Below are 22,909 nucleotides of genomic sequence, written 5' to 3'. Positions count from 1 at the left end.
AGTGCTCGACCATGAGCACATCCAGAACCCTTTTCACTTTGGAAGTGGTACCTGGATGTGCATGCCCCAGTTCACTCTAAGTTTCCCTGAGGTATGATATTTGGGGGGTGGCATTTATTTCCTACTGTCTTTCATTCATATATCTTACTAAATGTGTGTATGTACACTCCTGTTCATCAGAACCAATAAACATTATACTATCATAACAATGGACTTGAACAATAAGACATTGGAGAGGCAGTCAAGATTTCTAGTTTCTGGACACTGGTGCCTCATGCTTGTAAATCCTAGCTACACAGGAAGGTGAAATCTGATAATCATGGTTTGAAGCCAGCCCAGGCAGGAAAAGTCTGTGGAAACTTATCTCTAATTAACCATTCCCAAACCAGAAGTGGATCTACAGCTCAAAGTGGTAAAGTGCTAGCCTTGAGCAAAGAAGGTGCAAGGACAACACTGAGGCTCAGAGTTTAAGTCCCAGGATCAACCTAAAAAAGAGGGACTGGGAATGTGGCTAAGTGGTAGAGTGCTTGCCTAGCATGCATGAAGCCCTGGATTCGATTCCTTACTACCACATAAACAGAAAAGGCCAGAAGTGATGCTATGGCTCAAATGGTAAAGTGCTAGCCTTGAGCACAGAGAGGCTCAAGAACAGAGCCCAGGCCCTGAGTTCAAGGCCAGAACTGGCAAAAAAAAAAAAGAAAAAAAAAGAAAGATTTCTGCAATCTACATTATGACACAAAGTCAAAATGATGAGACAGGTCTGAGGTAATACAGTAAATATCACTGTATTGTTATTCTTGCTTGCTGAATGTCACCCCAGCTGGGTCTTCACAAATAGTTAGAGATAGTGAACACTTCCATCACACCAGTAGCTATGCATTAACAATAAAGCAGCATCTGAAGTTCCCCTAATCAAGTTCATGATAAATTAGCAGCTTTTCTCCAGTATCCATCTATGTTCTATATGAGCCTAAATTGAATAAAGTTTGTATCTACTTGATCATCTCAAGCCTTTCAGTTGTCTATAGTTGGTAATTTGTGTGTATGTGTGTGTGTGTGTGTGTGTGTGTGTGTGTATGTATGTGTGTGTGTACACAAGGCCTGGGTGCTGTCTGAGCGTTTTTTGCTCAAGATGTGTAGCACCCTAATACTTGAGTCACAGTTTCACTAATGGCTTTTTAGTGGTTACTTGGAGATAAGAATTTCTTGGGCTTTTCTGCCTGGACCAACTTGGAACCAAGATCCTTCCAACAGGTCTCCCCAGATCTGAGCCTTCTAAGTAGTTAGCGATGGCCTGCCAGAGCCCAGCTTACAGGGGATAACTGCAGTGCTTATCGCTGCATGCGTGACTGCTAGTGCTCCAGTTTGTAATGACACGTTATTAATACCTCAAATATCAGGACTTCTTGTGCCTTTCAAGATAGAATCACTCCACTACAGCCTATATATCTCACTGACAGCTATAGTTCGGATCTAAGTGTTCCCCACATAGGAAAAGATTGCGCTCAGGATAGGTATTATGGGCAGATGGTCCAGATTTTAAAAGCCTGATGATTGTCAAAGAAGGGGAAGAAACGGCTGTTGTGAACGCCGGAAAGCCCTTCTTCATAGTTAAGTAATAAAGAGCCCTGGATGCCTCTCCCGAGCGTGGTCAGCGCAAAGCAGGGGAGTGGGTTGGCAGGACATTGTGCATCTGGACACCCCTTTGCGCCCCAAGCACGTTTTGCACACGGATGTTTGTTTTTGCTCACAGGGAGCCGTGCTTGGCACCTGCATACACGATCTGCAACTATCAACATTCGCGCACGAGCAACACGTTTACACGCATACCGCATACACGCACACTGACTGCGGAGGCGAAGCGGGGACGGAGGGGGAGCGCCCGGAGCTGGCCGCTGCCCGGCCCCCGCCCCCCCCTGGACGGCGGGAACTACAACTCCCGGCGCGCGCCACCTCCGGGCCGGCCCCGCCCAGGGGCGGCTCGACCGGGCCGCGTCGCCGCTCAGGTCCCTGCACCCGGAGTCGCCGAGAGCCGGCCGGCGACCCGCATGGAGCCCCGCGCGGCGGACGGTTACTTCTTGGGCGACGTGGGTACGTGCGAGGCCGGCGGAGGGAGCGGGGCCGGGGCCCGGCGGCTCCCGGGGACGCACGCAGCTCCTCGGGTGGCTTGGGTCCCCGAGCTCGCGGCTGGTCGGTGCCCTGGGGCGGTTGGGTGGGTGGATGGGCGGCGACCCCGGGGTCCCGAGCCCCGTCCCCAGCGGCTCGCGCCCCGGCCGGCCGGCGGGCTCGGTCATCCGAGTGACGCCCCACGCGCGGGGGGTTGGCGCGACGGAGCCATCCGAGCGGGCGCCGCGCACCCTGCGGGAGATGCGGGGCGCGTGCCCAGTCCGCCGGGCGCGAGGGCCGGGCAGTCCCCGCACGTCTCCCGGGGTGCCTGCTGCTGTCAGGTCAGCCGGTGTGCAAGTCACCCGCAATCCCACGGAGGTGGCCCCGGAGTCCGCCCTGGAGTGAGGACACCGGGGCACACTCGATGGCCCTGGGGTGAGGGGAGGGCGGGCAGGAGGTCGCTGGGTGCATCGCGCCGGCTGCGATCCCCAGAACCCCCTTCCCGCGCCCCCCCCCCACGTCCTCTCAGCTTACAAGGCCGTCTCCCTTGGCTTTTGGGCAGCCCACAAACACAGTGGATCCGAGGATAAACCGACACTCTTTCCGTGGTTAAGACAAAATGAATTGAACTGCAAAAGTACCCAGAAAGCTAGGAACTGAAGGTGTGTGTGTGTGTGTGTGTGTGTGTGTCACACATGCGAATACAAATGAAAGACCTAAGTTAGGGGCTTAGTTAAAGGGAGCAATGGCCGTCAGAACGTGGCAGATAGATTTCAGATGATTTTGCACACCACCTGCAAATGATCAAAGGCATTTAATAAGTCTTCCTTGGCCTTCCACCGCGGGCGGCACGGACTTTGACCCTGACTGTGTGATCTGTGTGTGATCGCTGCAAGAGAACATGCCATGAATAGCTAACCTGTGAAACCCGAGGAGGCACCCATTTTATTTTGCCCAGGTAGAGTTCAATAGCATGACATAAGCTCTGAGTGTATTTTCTTCATAGTTTGCTCGAGAACTATCTGGAGACATAAAGCAGGTTCTAAACTAATGGATGCACAACTTTAGGGGCTTATGGATGTTTTTGACATTGCCATTTTTAAAAATTCAATACGCTTCTTTTAAAAGTATGTTCTGCTGACATTTCCAAGCCTAACGGTGTTCAACAATAATTCTATTAGTGGAAGTGGATGCTTCACTCATTTTAACGTTCTGATTGATCTCTCCTGTTTTTGTGACGTAGAATGCCTCACAGAGGCATTGCAGAATCTTAGGAGCTTTTTACTCAGCAGAGTCATATGTCTTCTCTGGCTCCCCACGTATTCTTGAACTTGCAGAACTTTGTCTCTATACTCTCTTGGTTTTTGTTTTATTTACATGGATTTATTCTCTCCTTACTCTTCATTTGATGAGGTTTTTGGGGGAAGGAACTAAGAAGATTCCCATTTCTAAATGGAAATGTCCTCAACTCTGTCATTCTTTTACTTCTGTGTGTGTGTGTGTGGGGGAATCCAAAATAAGGCAGTACCCCAAGGCATCTTTTAAAGGGTAGAGCGATACTTACAGTGGGAAACTTATCCTAAAGTAAGAATTCAAAAAGACATTGTTCACAAACCAGAAAAGTCTTAGGTCTAAGAACAGAATCAAAGTAAACAGTAAGTTATAAATGCTGATCACTTTTATAGGCAAAACATTATCTTATTTTCTCCATCAAATGGCCATGAGAGATGCTACCTCATATCATAAGAAAACTGAGGCATTGGGATTTAAAATGAAATAGGTCCCTAAAGTTCTCATCAGAACTGGAGAAAACAAGCCAGGTGTAGTGATTCATGCTTGTAATTCCAGCACTTAGCAGGATGGGGCAGAAGGATGGAGAATTCAAGGCCAGCTGAGAAGGATGCCCTGTCTTATAAAACAGGAAGGAAGGAAGGAAGGAAGGAAGGAAGGAAGGAAGGAAGGAAGGAAGGAAGGAAGGACATTTATCAGGATACATTGTTGTTTAATGCGTGGAACTGTCAGAATGGAACACCCCCCACCCCCAACCTTGTACAACTAATTATGCTAATAAAATTAAAAGAGAAAGAGGGAAAAGAAAGGACCTATCATTCTGAGGCAAAGTCCAGGCTCACTGTGCTCTGTGGTTGGAGCTTGCTATGGAGGAGAACATGCCTCCTGGGGTGGTTAGAGCCATGGGAAGGTGTAACAGATACTGGATGAGGACTGGGGAGGTATGGTAAGAGAGTAAGGCTCTTTATTGGATTTAACAAGCCCACTATTGAAAGAACCCCCCCACCCCCATCCTTAAGGCAACAGAATCTATTCTTAGTTTTCTCCACTTCTTAGGAGATTATTTGTAACTTCTTTTCTCTTTGTCTTTTGTTTTCAAATTTTGTTTCACTTTCCTTTTTCCCCACTCATACCAGGTTTTGTCTGGTTTGTCCCTTAAGGGAAAGCAAACATTTTAAGTTTTTACTTCCATTCAATGTATTTTAAACCACCATGTGTCATTTGGCCCCAAGTTTACTGAACAGAATATTTTGGGGGCTTTCAAAAAAAAAAGTTAAAAAGACATGGTTGAAAAATCTTTAAAGGAAGAAAACCAAACTATTAGGTGTTCCTAAAAATAAAAATAAACACACACACACATGTATGTGTGTGTGTGTTGGGAATTCAGGCAACTGCTAATTTCATCATCATGAAGTTCAGGAAACAGATGGGGGACAAAGGAATGATCTATTTTTACTGTCCTTTTCTGAGAGTATCAATTATAAAGAATTTCTTTTTCTTCTATGGGCTGTCCTGGGATTTGGACCTCAGGGTCTCTGTTGCTAGACAGGTTTTCTTCCTTTTGAGCCACTCACACTCGCTGGCTGTTTTTGCCTTAGTTGTTTTTTGGATAAAGTCTGGCATTTTTGCCTGGGGTCAACCTCAGATTGTGATCCTTCCAGCCAAGCCTCCTGAGGAGGGAGCTGGATGCCTGGTAGGTCCAGCCAGCAATTGTAATGGATTTCTAAGGTCTTTTGCAGCTCTACCATTCATTGTTAGCATTCTGAGGGGGGTGGGGGGGGGGATAAGTCACTTAGGACTCTGAGCTTTTCCATGAGAGAGAAAGGTGAGCCTCTTGAGAACCCTCAGAAAAACCCTCAGCTTCCCACTCCTGTTCATGGTTGTTCATAGTTCTTTTTCTGACAAATATGGCTGACCTTCTTCCTGAACTTACATTTATTGGTGGTGCATGTTGAGGGCTAGCTCTATCATTCCAAGAGTGTTTATTGGGGTGCTTTTGGGAAAGAGCTTATTTTAGAGCCTGGAGATTGCTTTCAGTCCTCAGATGACATCTTCAGGGAGGACTTATCCCAAATTCCCTTTAATGACTTACTCAAAAGAAAGGAAGGAAGAAAGAAAGAAAGAAAGGACCGAAGGAAGGAAGAAAGGAAGAAAGAAAGAGAAAGACAGACTCCCCAGCCTTCTGATATTTAGGAGTGCAAGAAAGAAAAAAAGAAAGAAAGAAAAAGAAAGAAAGAAAGACTCCCCGGCTCTCTGATATTTAGGAGTGCATCATGGATCTTTGGCCCTGGTTCAAAGCCACACTGCTGGATCAGCTTTGTTCTTGGTGGATTTGAAAATACTCGTTGCTATAGTGGTTTCAGGAGGGTTTGCTCTGTTTTTCAGTGGGCATGGCCTGGGCTGGCCAGCTCCATTCTCCTGGCTCTCTGGGAGGTCAGCCAGGTCTGAGCTGAACAACCACTACTAGGGCTCAAAGAGCAGGACTCTGCCCCTGGAATGACTAAGTGGGATGCTGGTGAACTAGAACTCTGGAGATTAAAAAAAAAAAAGAGGAAATCGATTTGTTGCCCTTCTTGATATCAGTACATCAAGGCTGCCTATCTAGCAGAATTCCTGGTGATATAGCAGTGGGCTGTGTGGGGCTGGCTCAGGCACACCAAATACAAAGAATGTAGGTTCTGTCTCAGAGGCCCAGGAAATGAGTAGGTGAACTCATGAGGGAGTTGGGGGAAAGTGGGGAGAGGATCTAGCTACTAGGACTAGAGTACAGTATGTGTGTATGGGGAGGGGGAGGAGGGAGCTTGTTACAGAACAAAGATCTGGCTCAGGAGCTCCAAATAGGACTCATAGAAATACTAATAGTAGCTGGGCACTGGTGGCTCATGCCTATAATCAATCCTAACTACTCAGGAGGCTGAGATCTAGAGATCACAGTTTGAAGCCAGCCTGGGCAGACAAATCCGAGAGACTCTGATCTCCAAAATCAGCAAAAAGCTGGATGTGAAGGTGCGACTCCAAGTATCAGTACTGGCCTTGAGTGAAATAGCCAAACAAAAGTATAAGGCCCTGAGTTCAAGCCACAATACTGGGCCTACCTAATAGTGTTAGTAATAATCTTGTAATAGTTACAGCATCTGTCAGTTACTACTTGGAATTGGCAAGGCACTATATAAAACAGTATGCAGGCATTAGTTCATTTAGTCTTCTCATTTTACAGGTTAGGAGACTGGAATTTTGTGTGGATGGATTGATTAAAATGGCAGAGCTGTTTGTAGGTGACAGAGACTGGATCTGAACTCATGAGCTGAGTGACTTTTTGAGGCTGGTCTACCGTGTACATCAATTCCCTCAGGAAAGACTGATGCTGAGATCTATGCTGAGAACTCACACTAAGGCTTTTCAGGCTTGAGTCAGTCCTAGTCTGGGCCTGGTCTTCAGATGTGGTCTGGAAGGAGACACAAAAGGCCGAGAGGGCTGTGGGAGCAGTGAGCAAGAAAGATCCATGCTGGTTTAGATACTGCGCTTATAAGGTCCTGTGAACAAAGGACTGGTATGAGGGTTTGCAGTTACCTGTCATTCCTTCTTGTGATGACCTCAGCAGTTAGTTAGCAGTAGACATGTAGTTGATGTTCAGGAAGCCTTCTCATTCTGAGGCTAAAGTTTTGCTTTGCCATCTCTTATTCAGGCATACAAGTAGCAAATAAACACATGAAAGCACGCAAGTTTGGAAGAGGCAAGAACGGACTAGAGTCAGAGCTGCTAGTACTGAACCACCAATCACCAAACGCATTGCTATGCAGGGCTGCGGCCTTGGCTTTTGTTATAGCACCTATTTTCCTTTTAGTGGGTGTGTCCAGACTGTGTGGTCATAGCCTTGTCTGGCCTCTCAGGTCACTGTCTAGGACTAGGTAGACTTGTAAGAGGCTGAAAAATGAGTTCAGTCAGGGCAAGGACAGAGCCAGCTTCTGGGGTAGGAACTTCAGTCTGGTAAGCAGAAGTTGCTTACTTATTCATTCAGATCCCTGTGTGTCAGATCGATACTGAAGATGGAGGATCCCAGGTGATTACCTTAGCAGAAAGGCTGAGAAGAATACAGATCAGCCATTGGTAGAGATAGGGTTTAAGAAAGGGCATGGGTGGGTAGACGGCATAATTGGAGGCTTCCTGAAAGAGCAGACATTCCACGCAGTCTTGGTTGAGGATGATTTAACTCACAGTTGACTCACTTGTGGGGGGGGTGGGGGGAGATAGGGCTGGGGGCTTGGGGAGGGGTATTCTAGGCCTGGGAAGGAACAATGCCTACAGAGCATTGAGGCATGAGACCAGGTGATGGTCTGTGATCATATTGATGTCAGTATGGTGTCACGGTGCGCTGGGTGCCTTACATGCAGACTTTATCCTGAAGAATGGCTGGGGGATGTTCAGCTGGTCCCACTTGACCAGCTTGTTATTGAGTTGCATTGGGGGAAAAGGGATGGTGCTGGAGACAGTAGCCTAATTATGTGGCAAGGATTTAGGGGCAAAACTCTGGTCCCAGAGGAACTTACTAGAACAGTACACCATCTGCGCTTTCCAGAGGGCATGCTATCAGGGAGGCAGTGAGCACTAGAATTGGGGAGGGAAAACATCTGGTTAGCAACTGGGGTCCAAGAACAAGGGATGAAAACAACCTGTATTCAGGCCTGGCCAGTCAGACTACAAAATGACGGTGAGAGTGCACTCACTCTTCATGGATAGATTTAAAGTCACCCACCTTGAAGTGATATTTAGCCTTCTCAATTATACATAAGTTACTGTTTTGTTGTTGGTTTTTGTTGGTCCTGGGGCTTGAACTCAGGGCTTGGGCACTGTCCCTCAGCTTTTGTGCCCAAGGCTAGCACTCTACCACTTTGAGCTACAGCTCCACTTCTGGTTTTCTGGTGGTTAATTGGAGATAAGAGTCTTACACTTTCCTGCCTGGGCTGGCTTTGAACTGTGATCCTCAGACCTCAGCCTCCTGAGAAGCTAGGATTACAGGCATGAGCTATTAGCTCCTGACAGGTTATTATTCTTTACCTAGGAGTGGCAAACTTCTTGAGACTGTACAGCAGTCAGAGGTGTGTGTGTGTAGAACTGCAGGGGTCAGTGATGAGCTAGCTACAGGTGTACCTGCAGAGCCCACCCAGCCTGTGTGTGGACAGTGGTGAGAGATGGAGTCCTGGATGTGAGCAGTTTCCTTACATACCCAGTGAGAAGTTTGGACTCCACCCTCTGGGCACTAGGGATTGCTAGTGGGTTTTTAATAAGCGTGTTGGGACCAATTACACAAACACAGCTGGTGCCTTGAGTGTCATTCAGGGGCTCTGAAGTCTTACACATGTTCATTGGACCTGGGTGGAAGAGACAGTGTCTTAGCAGACAATGGTTTCCTCTCTAGGTTTCTGGGTGGAGCGTACCCCAGTGCATGAGGCTGCCCAGAGGGGTGAGAGCCTGCAGCTACAGCAGCTGATTGAGAGCGGCGCCTGCGTTAACCAGGTCACGGTGGACTCCATCACCCCCCTGCACGCGGCCAGTCTGCAGGGCCAGGCGCGGTGCGTCCAACTGCTGCTGGCGGCTGGTGCTCAGGTGAGTGACCCTGGGGACCATCTCCTAGCTTGGCTGGCAGCTGCGGAAGTGGATAGGGAGACCTCTAGAGGTAGGAAAGAGAAATGGGCCAGGAAGGGCTCATGGATGGGGCAACTTTAACATAGTGGTGGCAGTGTGACCTGGCCTATAGTATGCAGAGACAGGCAGGCCAGCCACACGCCAGGCACAGGCTCTCTGGGAGGGAAGCTGGGTGAATGCCGAATCGCTGTTGTTGAGGCTCAAAGAGCAGGGTTCCAGATTCTAGGATGGCTAAGTGGGGTTCTGGCAAAACCAGGTTTCTGGAGGCGGGGCAGACAGCAAGGAACAACATTTTAAAAATTCTGACTTTGGTTCTTTCCCTAGCATACCAGGGCTAGTTTTAAGTTGACAGCAATTTCTAGCAGGCCTACTACCAGGCTGCTCAGAGCCAACCAGCACACCCTGGGTAACGTATTTTTTTGGTCAGTTGTCAGACTTGAACTCAGTGCCTGGGCACTGTCCTTGAGATCTTTTACTCAAGGCTAGTGCTCTACCACTTTGAGGCACGACTCCACTTTTGATTTTCTGGGGGTTAATTGGAGATTGGAGTCTCGCAGACTTTCCTGCCCTGGTTGGTTTTGAAGCACAATCCTCAGATCTCAGACTCCTAAGTAGCTAGGATTACAGGCATGAGCCAGAAGTGCCTGGCTTTCAGGGCACTCTTAATTGGCTTGACCCATACCTCTACTTTGAGCATTTTGCTGGTTAATTGAAAATTGTTTCATAGACTTTTCTACTCAGGCTGGTTTTGAAACGCAATCCTCAGATTCAGCCTTCCAAGTAGCTGGGATGATAGGCCTGAGCCATTGATGCCCTGCCACACAGAGTGTCTTACGAGGAATGCAGCTCTGGTCTCAGAGTTCTTGTGTGGGGAAGAGGTAAAAGTGGTATACTACCCACTCTTTCCTGAAGCTAGCAGTGGAACAAGTTCCAGCATGTACCCACACACACAGTGGCTGATCTTGGACAATTTCAGAGTGGAACTTGCCAATCCAGGGGATCTCCTTTTTCTGCCCTATGATTTTCATTCTAGATGAGGCGTGTTAAGGCAGCCTTGGGTGCTTCTTTTAAGCTGAGGCTTGAATTAAAACCCATCTTTATACCCTCTTCCCGGCTTGCAACCCCAGGTTCTCCTTCGTGCTCTATGCTCAGTAGTTGTTGGAGGTGGTGGCAAGTGAGGCTAAGTTTGACCTTCTAGGGAGAAAAGAACATCAAATTGGAGACTTCCATTCTTAGGATCATGATTGTCACTGCCCCCACCCCAACCTCCAACCTGTATATCTTTCTCTTTGAACTCCCTTGCCTGGCATGGTGCCTTAGTACATAAGAGCAAACTTGTGCTTGTACCAAGTTGTCTTTGCAAAGATGAATCTATGAAGATGAGAGAGAGGTACATGGGCTTTAGCCTGTCCTTTATCATTTGTTTCTTTTCCTTGAGGTGGATGCCCGCAACATTGATGGCAGTACTCCTCTCTGTGATGCCTGTGCTTCAGGCAGCATTGAGTGTGTGAAGCTGTTGCTGTCCTATGGGGCAAAGGTCAACCCTCCTCTGTACACAGCATCCCCATTGCACGAGGCCTGCATGAGTGGTGAGTTGATGTTAGGGACCATTGAAATGATATAAATGCCAAGCATACAGAGCCCAGAGGGAGATGTTGGCATGGAAAGGATTCATTTAAAAGATATGGGCGCTGGTAGCTCATGCCTAGAATCCTAGCTACTCAGGAGGCTGGAGATCTGAGGATCATGTTTCAAAATCAGCTTGGGCAAGAAAGTTCATGAGACTCTTATCTCCAGTGAACTACCTAACAAACCAGAAGTGATGCTGTGGCTCGAAGTGGTAGAGCACTAGCTTTGAACCAAAAAGCTTCAGGATAGCTCCCAGACCCTGAGTTCAAGCCCCACAACCAACAAAAAGAAGAAAAAAAAAGATTTTGGGGAGGTATTTGGCTTGCACAGAAGTACAAAAATTGGGAAGCAGTAAAAATGACTCAAGTTCCAACGAAATAGCACAGAAGACCCAGAATAAACTCACCTCCCTTTGTCGGTCATGGGTCTTGAACTCTGGGCCTGGGGGCTGGCCCTGAACTCTTCAGCTCAAGGATAGCACTCTACCACTGGAGCCACAGCACCACTTCCAGCCTTCTGGTGGTTAATTGGAGATAAGAGTCTCATGGACGTTCCTGCCCAGGCTGACTTTGAATCTCGATCCTCAGATCTCAGCCTCCTGAGTAGTTAGGATTACAGGTGTGAGCCACTGGCGCCCGGCAGCCAACTGACTTTTGACAGAGGAGCCAAGACATGGAGCAAGGGCCACCTCAGGGAGGAAGGACTCCAGTGTTCCTTCCCTAGGTGTTCCCAGGTGGGGTCCCAAATCTTTGATTCTCAGCAAGAGGGTGGATATGACCTATTCCCCACTGTCAGGTGGGCTGGAAGCCTGCACAGTCCTCAGGAAAGGACAGCATCTCCGGCCTTCCCCAGAGCTGTATAGGGTTGTAAACCGCTCCCTAGATTGGGACATTGTCATCAATTCCCCTTCTGTTTCTTGTACCTGAGCGCAGGCAGTGAGTCCCAGCTGCCGTTTGCCATGCGTATCGTTTTCAGTGAGCAGATTCATGAATGTTCCCATTCTTTTCCATTTATTTTAAGGGAGTTCTGAATGTGTGAGGCTTCTTATTGATGTTGGGGCCAATCTGGAAGCACACGATTGCCATTTTGGGACCCCTCTGCACGTGGCCTGCGCCCGGGAGCATCTAGACTGTGTCAAAGTGCTGCTTAATGCAGGTGCGTGGTGGTTTACCTGAGCTGTCGTTTACCTGTGTGGGTTGCTTCCCTGTATTGGTATTTATCTGTGTGAATGTCTTACCTATGCTATATCTGGCAAGCAGCTGGCCAGGAGAGACAGATGGTTCAAAGCAGTCTCTCCCACTTACCAGGAAGACAGACCTTGGCCTCAGGTTCTCACTTTTTTTTTTTTTAGGTAAGGTGCCAGCCAGGCCATGTTGGCCCTCCACGCAGCTGGGAAAGGCCTGGGAAAGACGTGGGAAAGAGAGAGAGCCGGGAAAGAGAGAGAGCTGGGAAAGAGAGCTGGGAAAGAGAAGAGATCTGGGAAAGAGTTGGGAAAGAGCTGGGAAAGAGAAGAGAGCTGGGAGAGAGAGCAGGGCCTGGGCTAGACCTTATCTAGGGTATGGGCGGAGAAAGGTGTGGCCACATCAAATTCAGATGTGACCTCAGTAGATGCAGATGTGACCTCTTCTAGGTGTGCCAGTTGCCTAGGTAATGCAGGTACTGGGTGGAGACCTTGCGGTGAAGAGGGTGGAGTCTGCTCGTCATCCAGGAGCGGACCTTACATTCCAGCCTTTTAATAATCATGAAATAGGGCGCGGATTCTCTGGCTACTTCCTGCTGACAAGGGGCGTTGACATTAGGGGTAAAAGGCTGGAATTTGGTCCCCTCCCAGAGAAGGCAGCGAGCAGCCGCTGTCCCTTGGTGGCGTGAGTCCTTAGATGAAGTCTGGAGAAGTCTCATGAGGCATTGAGGGGCTGGGAAAAAAATACTAGAGAGCAAATAAATGGCAAGAGGAAGGACTTGGGGCTGAAAATGTTGGTAGAAATGTCCCTAGCTACTTCTGACATCTGGCGACTAGGTAGAGGAGAAGTCAGGTGACAAAGGCAAGAATATAAATTCCTGTTCAGTTAATAGGTAGACAGGTATAGACATTGGCAGGCTTCTTACTTCTATTGACCTCCCAGCTCTGGTTAATTTTGAAAGGGCAGGCACAAAGTGGCTGATGTGACATCATCTCCTCTTACTCCTCTCCATGTTCCCTTGTTCCCCAGACTGGCTGAGTCTAGGTGCTCATTGCTGGGATGGCTTGTCCCAGCTGGTATTCAAGGAGGTTTGAACTCAAGGCCTGGGCACTATCCCTGAACACTTCTGCTCAAGGCTAGCACTCTACCACTTTGAGTTACAGTACCACTTGCAGTGTTTGCTGGTTAGAGATAAGAGTCTTGAGCCATGCTTCCAGGCTGGCTCTTTGCAGGTTAGTTGGGAGATGGAGTCTTAGGGATTTTTCAGCCCGAGCTGGCTTTGAACTGCAATCTTTGCCACAAAAGCCCTTTGTTATTTCCAATTAAAGCAGCAAGGAGATCAAGTAGAATAAGTAGAGTTTACCTGGTCCTTATCAAGAATTCCCAACAAATATTCTGAAATGACAAAACTCATTAGATGTGATGAGGATTTTAGCACAGATAGGCCCAGTATTTTAGAACCACGTAGTCAGTAGTAGAATACACAACACAAAACAAAAAAGACAAAACTCAAAACCTAAAATTTTGACAACAATGTGTAGACATCTTTGCTAACAAAGCACATCAGATGGTTGGGCATCAGTTACCAGGGCCTGTGAAAAGAGCAACTTGTTAGCAAGGCACCTTAGAATAGATTGATGGAGTAGTAAACTTGGTGGAAGGTTAAGGGTTAGATGGGGCCAAACCCTTAACCCACCATGTGGTCAAGATGGTGAACTCAAGATGGCGAATTTCTGAAAAAATGCAAAGAAACCCTGAACAAATAGATCAAGCCTACATTGGCTAGCCTTTGAGAGGGAACCTAGAGGGGGGTCCCCGGGACCCAGCCTGCTTCGCATTCTTCAGGGCACAAGCCAAAATGTTGTAGAAAAGATAATAGGAGAGATTGGGAAAGTTGGACATGAATGGCAGAGAGAGAGCAAAGAGAACCTGAAAGTAAACAGACTTCTGACCATTTACCATTGCAGTGGCAGAAACTGTCTACATCTGAGAATTGTGTAGGAGAGTCAGTCTGGTGAGTGAAGGAGAGCTGACCAGGCAGAAGCGGTGTCCCGACTTCCCCCAGAGCCCTCTATAGAGAAATGGCCAAGCCCCAAGCGTCCTCGGCTTCAGAGGTGACCGGCCTTTCAGCTAAAGGCCGTAGGAGCTTTCTGGCGTGGCGTCACATCTGAACAGAGACTGAGCAACAGAGAACTGTAGAGAGTAGTTTCACTCACCAGAGTAAAGAAGTGGTGTGGACGTAGATGTGAAGGCCAGTAATGGTATTGATATGCTGTGTCCGTAGCAGACAGATGGGTTCACAAAAGGCCGTCAGAACTATGGGTATTCCTCAGAGCAAAAGAGGGAAAAGAGAGAAAAAAAAAAGAAAAGAAAAAGAAAAAAAACGGAGAGGAATCTCACCTATCCTGACTTTAAGCCCTTCCTGGGTTTCGGCACCATTTATATTAGGTTTTTAAAAAGAGGTTGCCGAGTAAGAACCACACCACGCATGTGGTATTCAGGTAAGCGGTAGGTTTATTCAGTAGACCTGCTGGGACCAGGCCATGTTGGCCCTCCATGCGGCTGGGAAAGGCCTGGGAAAGACCTGGGAAAGAGACCTGGGAAAGAGCTGGGAAAGAGCTGGGAAAGAGAAGAGAGCTGGGAAAGAGCTGGGAAAGAGGTGGGAAAGAGCTCAGGTTCTCTATAAAGAAAATAAAATTTATGTTGCAGGGCTCCTGGGGATACCTTTAATAAAGCATCCATAAGACCTAATATTATTGGCGCTTAACAAATATGAATGACTATTGTTGTCGAGAACAGACAGGGTTCACAATACCTACTTAGAGAGAAGGAGTTCTGATAGGGATAGGTGTCATTTAGGAGAAAGGAGCATTTGAATCCAGTCATTGTCTGGTCAAGTTTGAAAAGGCACTAGTGGTTCATGCCTGTAATCCTAGCTACTCAGGAGGCTGAGAATGGAGGATCATAGTTCAAAGCCAGCCTGAGCAAGAAAGTGTGAGATTCTTATCTCCAATTAACCACCAGAAAACCAGAAGTGGCACTATGGCTCAAAGTGGTAGAGTATTAGCCTTGAGTGAAAAAGCTCAGTGACAGTGCCCAGGTCCTGAGTTCAAACCCCATGACTGACCAAAAAAAAAAAAAAAAAAAAAGACAATACAGAGAGCTCTCTAAGGTAGAAGAGTTGTACATATTTAGGATGGAGGCAGTCTTTTTTTTCCCCAAATATTTTTGATCCTCAATTAGTTGAATCTATGAATACAGCACTCAGGGACTTGGAAGGCTGACTGTAATGCAGAAACCAGGTCCAATTGGGGAAAACAATGGAGAACATTTGCAAGTTCAGGTAACAAAGCTGGGAAGCTCAGTAGCCAACCTCATGACTCAACAATGTCACAGAACCCTCTATGCTTTTGAATTTTGCAATTGTGATTCACTCCATGTTAACTATTCTCTAGGGCAGTGGTCAGTGGTTATAGCAGATTCAGACTTAAAATCCAGACACTTGGGATTGTAGACATGGCTCAGGCGGTAGAGCACCAGCCAGTGAGTGAGAAGTATCAGATAACAAGTTTGAATCCCAGTTTTGGACCCCCCAAAAATCCAAACACTTCACTGGGTGCTAATGGCTTATGCCTATAATCCTAGCTACTCAGGAGGATCTTGGTTTGAAGCTAGTCCAGACAGACAAATCCCTAAGACCCTAGCTCTAATTAACCAGCAAAAAGCCAGAAAGGGAGGTGTGGTTCAAGTGGGAGAGTACCAGTTGTGAGTGAAAAATCCGAGAGAGGTGCTCCAAGGCCATGAGTTCAAGCAGTGGTATTGACACTAAATAAATAAATAATCCAAACATTTACTTGTTCTTCCCAAATGCCTCCAACATACCTACCGTAACGTTCTACTGACCCAAACTTGATCCCATGTCCAAAGCTGAACAGATCCCCTCGGGCTAAAACTCTGTCAATTTCTGATGCATTCAACTCTTGATTATTTAAACCAGTTACTAAAGTAGAGAAAGCACGTTGGACATATTAGGGCCAGTCCTAGAGCTGAGGTCTATTTATTCCTTGCCAATATCCCTACTCCACATTGCCAGATTGTACATTGCTGAGGGAGAGCTGGAAATGTATAGTATAGCCTTTTACAAGGTCTTGTTGAAGCTGGTAGCTCTATGTATAACTTGATGGCTAAGTACTTTACTTTCAGGAGTCCTTGGATGATGAACTAGATTAGCTTCTTCTTTTCCTTAGAATTACTTTTTTTTAAAAAAATTGTGTAACAGGGCTGGGAAGGTGGCTCAGAGCACTTGCCTTGCATTCATGAGGCCCTGGGTTCGATTCCTCAGCACCACATAAGCAAAAAGAAAAAAAGCTGGAAGTGGTGCTATGGCTCAAGTGGTAGAGCACTAGCCTTGAGCTGAAGAGCTGAGGGACAGTGCCCAGGCCCAGAGTTCAGGCCCCACGACCGGATCCCCCCCAAAAAAATTGTGTAACATTTCAAACCCACAGAGAAGTAGTGAGAAGCAATAGATTATTCCTATTTATTTACAAATGGATTGTGTGTGTGTGCATGTGTGTGCACGCACACACATACACATACACCAGTACTGGGGCTTGAACTCAGGGCCTGGGTGCTGTCCCTGAGCTTCTTTTGCTCACGGCTAGCACTCTACCACTTGAGCCACAGCTCCACTTCTGGCTTTTTAGTAGTTAATTGGAGATAAGAGCCTCATGGACTTTCTTGCCCCGGCTGGCTTCAAACCATGATTCTCAGATCTCAGCCTCCTGAGTAGCTAGATTATTGGCATGAGCCAGCAGTGCCTGGCTTCACAAATGGATTTTTATAGAAGTAATGATTTTGCACTGTTGGGCTTGGGTCACAGGCCTGTTGGAAAACCTAAGGAGAGCCAAGCTCCAGGGAATGGAGAAAAGATGCATCAGGTCCTTGTACATGTGATTTTAGTACACTGCTCAAGTCCAAGCCAGTTTTTGTCCTGGCTCCCCAAGTTCTGTTGTTGGTGATACATGTTCTCTACTTGGACCTTCAGGAGCCAATGTGAATGCAGCCAAACTTCATGAGACTGCCCTTCATCATGCAGCCAAGGTGAAGAACGTTGACCTCATTGAGATGCTCATTGAGTTTGGAGGCAACATCTACGCCCGCGACAACAGGGGGAAGAAACCATCCGACTACACATGGAGCAGCAGTGCCCCAGCCAAGTGCTTTGAGTACTATGAAAGTGAGTTGGACTCCTTTGTGTACATGGTCCTGTGTCCGCCAGGCCGCCAGGCTCAGCCCCCCCCCCCCCCCCCCCCCAGCTTGCTCATTTTTCTGGAACTCCCTGTGATGGCTTAGTGTTTAAGCCTCAGCTCCGATATTTTGCCACTGAAGGATGTTGTGGGTAGGAGCTCTTTTGTATAAGTGAAGGGCTCTTCTTGGGATCCCTGTGGCTTCAGCTTCAACATCACAGAGCCAAGGAGACCTCATGCTTGGAGTAGCAGGCAGCAGCCACTACCACCCGCTCTAGTACAGACTTTCCACTTGTGCCTTGTTTGGCTGAATGTCTGACAAATGATTCTCCCCATCCTAGATGAGTTTCTCTGGCTCATAAAACAAAAACAAAACAAATCCCACCATTTAAAAGCCATAAAAGCCACAAAATTAAATTTCCATGGACATTACAAGAATTCTGTTTCCTGCTCTTCCTTCCTCCTTCTGTTGACCTTTCAGAGGTCTCCTCCTGGTCCCATGCTAACTGCAGGGTAAAGGGAATCTTTTTCCACTTGCACCCTCACATCCATCAGCTTGCTCCTGCCTAAAACTAACTTCCCTTACTCTTTGATTCCCTTCTTCTAGAGACACCTCTGACGTTATCTCAGCTCTGCAGAGTGACCTTGAGGAAGGCAACTGGAGTTCGAGGGCTGGAGAAAATCGCCAAGTTAAACATCCCTCCCCGGCTCATCGACTACCTTTCCTACAACTGAGCTGTAGGAAGAGGGCCGGGCAGACTGATCACTCACCTAGCCTCAGGAGGCCGGTGTCCTGGGTCACGGTTGTGGATGTGACCCTGTGCTATTTTTCTGGAACTGATGCTGTCACTCCAGCATAGGCGTAACCCCTCAATTTTCTGCTTTTCACTGACTTCCCTCTAAGGAATAGTCAGGACAGATATCAAGGAGCCGGGCTGGAGACTGAGGGGCACGGTGGTTGAGTTTTGTATGTTTGGGTGTCATGCTGCAGAAATACGAGGTCCCAGTCATGTGTGGCCTGGAATGGCCACGCTGTGGACATTCTGCTATCTAGGCACCCTTTCTGAGGTACCAGTCAGCACTTTCTAAGGCCTACCTGTGCTCAGGTGGACCATCACTCAGGGGCTTTATACAGGTCATACCGAGGAAAGCTCAGGCTTTGTATCACCGCTGCTAGAAGTGTTTTTCCAGTATTAGCTTGCATACAAAGTTATGTAGGATATATGTCCATACTGTAATACTAAGATTTGTCAATGAGTGTGTAGTCATTTCCAATGTAAAGGGCTATTAGAAGACTCTTTAGAACTTGCTTTTCATCTGTTAAATTCTTCACCATCCCTTTTTTCCCCCCTCCTTCTAATTCCTTGAAGCTATAAAACTAGTAGAAGTGGTTAGGAGTACCCATTGGGCATTAACATTCAGTTCTTCACTCATTTTTCAGATTGTTAAGAATATTTATCATGTAAGGTATTGGTTCAGGGCTTTGACCTGAACCAGAATGAGATACATCAGCCAGGAAAAGGCAGAATGAGAAAATGTTTTGCAGTGTCTTCTTGTAGTCATAAAACTGTTCTTTCTCCTTGCAGGCCACAAGGTGAAATATAATAACAAGTCTTGTATTCATATTGGCTTTGCCTAATATCCTGTATCTTAATTTAAAAACATATATACAGCAAGGAGTTAGAGGATTTTGCATAATTAGTCATCTTCTACTGGGAAGAAGATTCACTCCCTTTCCAATGTAATCTTAGATCTAAACTCTGAAAATAAAAAGAATGTTCTTGCATGTAATAATAATATTTTTAAAAAGCATTGGTCTGCCTCGTTCATTTTAGTAATAGCAACTTGACTCTAACAATGAAATCTGACATCTCTATCCAATATATCTCTAAGAATCAGGTCCCACAACCTTAATACTCAATAAAAATTGTTGAATGAAGCTCATCCTTGTGTTTACGTGACCCTTTTATTAAGATCAGAAACACTGGAGCAGACTCTGGTAGAGAAGTAACTTCCTTTCAAGATACCAGATGAGGAACATTTTAGGTCTTTCTCTGTTCTGAGGCAGGGCTGTGATGATAGACAGGCTTCTTTGATCCTTTGGGCCTGGATTGGTACAGTTGCAAAACTGACATAACAGGTCAGACAGAGACCATTAAAAAGATCTTGACCAACTTTTCACTTCAAGTGAGGAAATGAGTTTCCACAAATTCATAGATTGTCATGAGACTGAAGCTAGGTGATTAAAGGATCTTTTAGAAAGTATAATGTATTCCTCAAAAAGTTATGTGGTTCCCTGTTGTCTGGATTTGTTGATGGTTGTAGACCTTACACCTATGTAAACTGTTCTCTCTGTGTTGGCCTGGTACCATGTCTTTCAGAAGTATTATCAGAACACTTCCCAGTTTATGTTTTTGAAACAGTTTACAGTGTTGGAGAAGGCCTTTGCAACACAGTTTACAGTGTTGGAGAAGGCCTTTGCAACACATACAAAAAGTAACTGATAATCAAGATATAAAAAGATCTTTTTGTCAACCATTAAGAAAAAGCTAGGGCTGTGAAGGAGGCTCCGTGGTAGAGTGCTTGCCTTGCATGCATGAGGCCCTGGGTTTGATTCCTCAGCACCACATAAGCAGAAAAAGCCAGAAGTGGTGCTGTGGCTCAAGAGCTAGAGCGCTTGCCTTGAGATGAAGAGCTGAGGGACAGCGCCCAGGCCCAGAGTCCAGGCCCCACAACTGACCAAAAGAAAAAAGAAAAAGCTAATACCTGGGTACTTAGGAGACTGAAGCAGGAGGATCATGAAATGGAGGCAGCTTGGGCTACATTATCAGAAGGAGGAAGAGGGGGAAGAAGAGGAGAAAAAAGAAGAGGGAGAAGAAAGAAACAGGCAAAGGAAACAAGTATTATACACATATTTCAGTATTTCATTTTTCATGAAAATTTAATTCAGAGAGGAGCAACAATGGAGAAAGCATTGTAAGAGCATTGTCAAAATGAATTCTTAAAAATTCTTTTCATCCTTTGAGTGTTGGTGCCTTTTGGGGGGGGGTCTACTTTTCTTAGATAAACTAGACCTTAAAAGCCCTAGATTGGGGCTGGGAAGGTTGCTCAGTGGTAGAGGGCTTGTTTTGTATGCATGAGGCCCTGGGTTCCATTACTCAGCACCACATAAATAGAAAAAGCCAGAAGTGGTGCTGTGGCTCAAGTGGTAGAGTGCTAGCCTTGAGCTGAAGAGCTGAGGGACAATGCCCAGGCCCAGAGTTCAAGCTCCCAGAGTTAAAGCTCCACCACTAACCAAAACAACAACAACAAAAAAGCCCTAGATTAAGCTGGGTGCTGGTGGCTCATGCCTGAAATCTTAGCTACTCTTGAGGCTGAGATCTGAGAATTGTGGTTTGAAGCCAGCTGGGGCAGAAAAGTCCCCGTGAGGCTTTTATCTCCAATTAACCACTCAAAAGCCGGAAGTGCCTGAGTGGTAGAGCAACTAGCCTTGACCATAAACAGGCTCAGGGACAGCACCCACGCTTTGAGTTCAGGCCCCATAACTGACCGAAAAGAAAAAAAGGCCCTAGATTATTCTCTGGTTCATGACACTACCTTCACCTCCACTGAAGGAAAGTGCTAGATAAAATGCCTTGATTGAACCTCATCTGCTCTGGCATGGCTCCTCTAGCCGAGTTGTGGATGAGCCTTATGGGTATGACTGGCTAGACTCCAGCTTTAATCCCTTTGGAGGAATCAAAACACAGTGCCTCTAAAATAGGTACCATCTTGCAGCTGCATCAGCTGTCTCCACCCTGTGCTGGGCTTTCTGCCTGGCCACTCTGGTCCCAAGTGCTACTTGTCCTCTGTAGCTAGGAAGTAGGAAGTGATGAAGGAGATAGGAAGGGATTCCAGGGAGATCCTGGCAGTAGCTGTCCATCACTAGGTTCCTTCCTGATAGTCCCTTGGGGGAGGAAATGGCATCTTGTCTCAAACCATAGAGATACACCTGTGCTCTTACCTCCAACATCTAGATCTGCAGAGAACTTGCAAGTCATTTAGGGCAAAAAGATTTGTTTTTGCAGGTCTGCTTCCTCCTTGGATGACTGACTTTGTCAGGAAGATTGCTCATGCTTGCTTCCCAAGGACAACACCATTTTCCTCTAAGCAGTAGAGTTCTTTCATTCATGAAAATGAACTAAAACTGCCTCTGAGAACAAAGCCCCTCAGCTTGCTCAGATTGCAAGCAGCTGAGCTACCCCACAGACCAAAGCAGCACCACAAAAGTCCTGGGAGGCTGTGGTTTGTGCCTATGCCCTCTGGGCGGGCCTGTTCTCCCTTGGATAACCTGGCAAATATTTCCAGACCCGGGAATCTGTGCCATTTTTCCTCCACCGTGTACCAGATGGCATTGATGCCTAGGTTCCATTGCCGGCATGAAACTCGCGATCTCTCAGAATTTGAATAAAAATATGTCTGAAGTTGGTCCAATTTAAATGGGTATCTTTGAAATATTTATAAGCTTATTACTTCCAAACTGAATAGATTCATGGTCTCTTCCTCCCCCTCCCTCTCTCTTCCTTTTTCTTCCCCTTCCCCTTCCCCCTCTCCCTCCTTCCTATCCCATCTGATTTAAAGCACATTTACTTCCCAGCAACTGCTCTCCAGGTGTGTGGGTTTTGTGAACCCAGATTTTAAAGCAGAGGAGAATTTACTCCTAATCTCTGGGCCAGGATGCTAGTTTAGTTATTTGGCCTGAATGATAGGTAATCAAGAAAGACAATCCCCACTGCTTCATATGTTGACCCAAATACTGAAGCTCATTCTGATGTGTTACGGACAGAGAACCGGGCAAGGAAAGACGCAGTCTTTACTCATTCCTTGGCCCACTTGCCTATCCATCCCTCCTCATATTTTGTTTTTCATTGTTACCAGCTTTTCTGTCTTAGATTCTCTGCTGGGTACTAATGGGTATGAAAACAGATCTGGACCTGGGGGAATTTATAATCAGACCCACAGGCCTAGGCAGGCATAAGAACCAATATTATCTGATGACTTGAAGGTTAGATAACGATCATGGTCTGATTTCGTAGGCTTAGATCCTTTTTCCCAGTATGACAGTACGAGTAGATGAAGTCTTAAGGAGAGATGAGGTCAGTAGGGGAAGAGTTCTGGGCAGGATTAGTAGCCTTCTAAAGGAGGCTGCAGAGACTGCCTTACCCCAGCTACCTTGAGAGAATGCATTAAGAAGATCCGGGTCAAATAGACCTAATGTAAGTCATACTCTTTGATTTACCAGTGGAGAATTTCAGAATGGACATAAAACTTTCCAAAGCCATCTAATCTAATCCAGTACTTTTTAAAATTTTTGTCAGTCATGGGGCTTGAACTCAGGTTCTGGGTGCTGTCCCTGAGTTTTTCTGCTCAAGACTAGTGCTCTTTGAGCTATTATGTCACTTCTGGTTTTCTGGTTGATTAATTGGAGGTAAGAGTCTCATAGACTTTCCTGCCTGGGGTTGGCTTTGAACTGTGATCCTTAGACCTCAGCCTCCAGAGTAGCGAGGATTACAGATGTGAGCCACCAGTGACCAGCTCCGGGTTTTTGTTTTGTTTTGTTTTTTGTTGTCATTTGGTTGTGGGGCTTAAACTCAGGGCCTGGGTGTTGTCCCTGAGCTCTTTTGCTTAAGGCTAGCACTCTACCACTTTGAACCACAGCAACTCTTCCTGTTTTTGAGTGGTTAATTGGAGATAAGAGTCCATGGGAGGGGGGAGTTGTGGAGGTGGGAGGGAAGGGATGGTAGGGGAGAAACAAGGGATGGGAGGGGGAGGCAG

At 46.7% G+C, this 22,909-nt stretch overlaps 1 protein-coding gene across 1 annotated transcript; it reads left to right on the top strand.

Moving 5' to 3' along the window:
- Positions 1-2,009: 2,009 nt before the first annotated feature.
- LOC138807711 (ankyrin repeat and SOCS box protein 13) lies at positions 2,010-19,039 on the top strand. The gene is made up of 6 exons (XM_069993487.1): positions 2,010-2,091; positions 8,813-9,000; positions 10,478-10,628; positions 11,689-11,823; positions 16,894-17,085; positions 17,703-19,039. The coding sequence occupies exons 1-6, from the start codon at positions 2,049-2,051 to the stop codon at positions 17,828-17,830; spliced, it is 837 nt and encodes a 278-aa protein (XP_069849588.1). The 5' UTR covers positions 2,010-2,048; the 3' UTR covers positions 17,831-19,039.
- The last annotated feature ends 3,870 nt before the right edge of the window (positions 19,040-22,909 follow it).

The sequence above is a fragment of the Dipodomys merriami genome, unplaced genomic scaffold (genome assembly GCF_024711535.1).
Source record: "Dipodomys merriami isolate MVZ:Mamm:240054 unplaced genomic scaffold, mDipMer1.0.p SCAF_429, whole genome shotgun sequence".
In the NCBI taxonomy this organism is placed as follows: Eukaryota; Metazoa; Chordata; class Mammalia; order Rodentia; family Heteromyidae; genus Dipodomys; species Dipodomys merriami.
The sequence above is the reverse complement of the archived record's forward strand: the minus strand, read 5'-3'. Positions and strand labels throughout refer to the sequence as shown.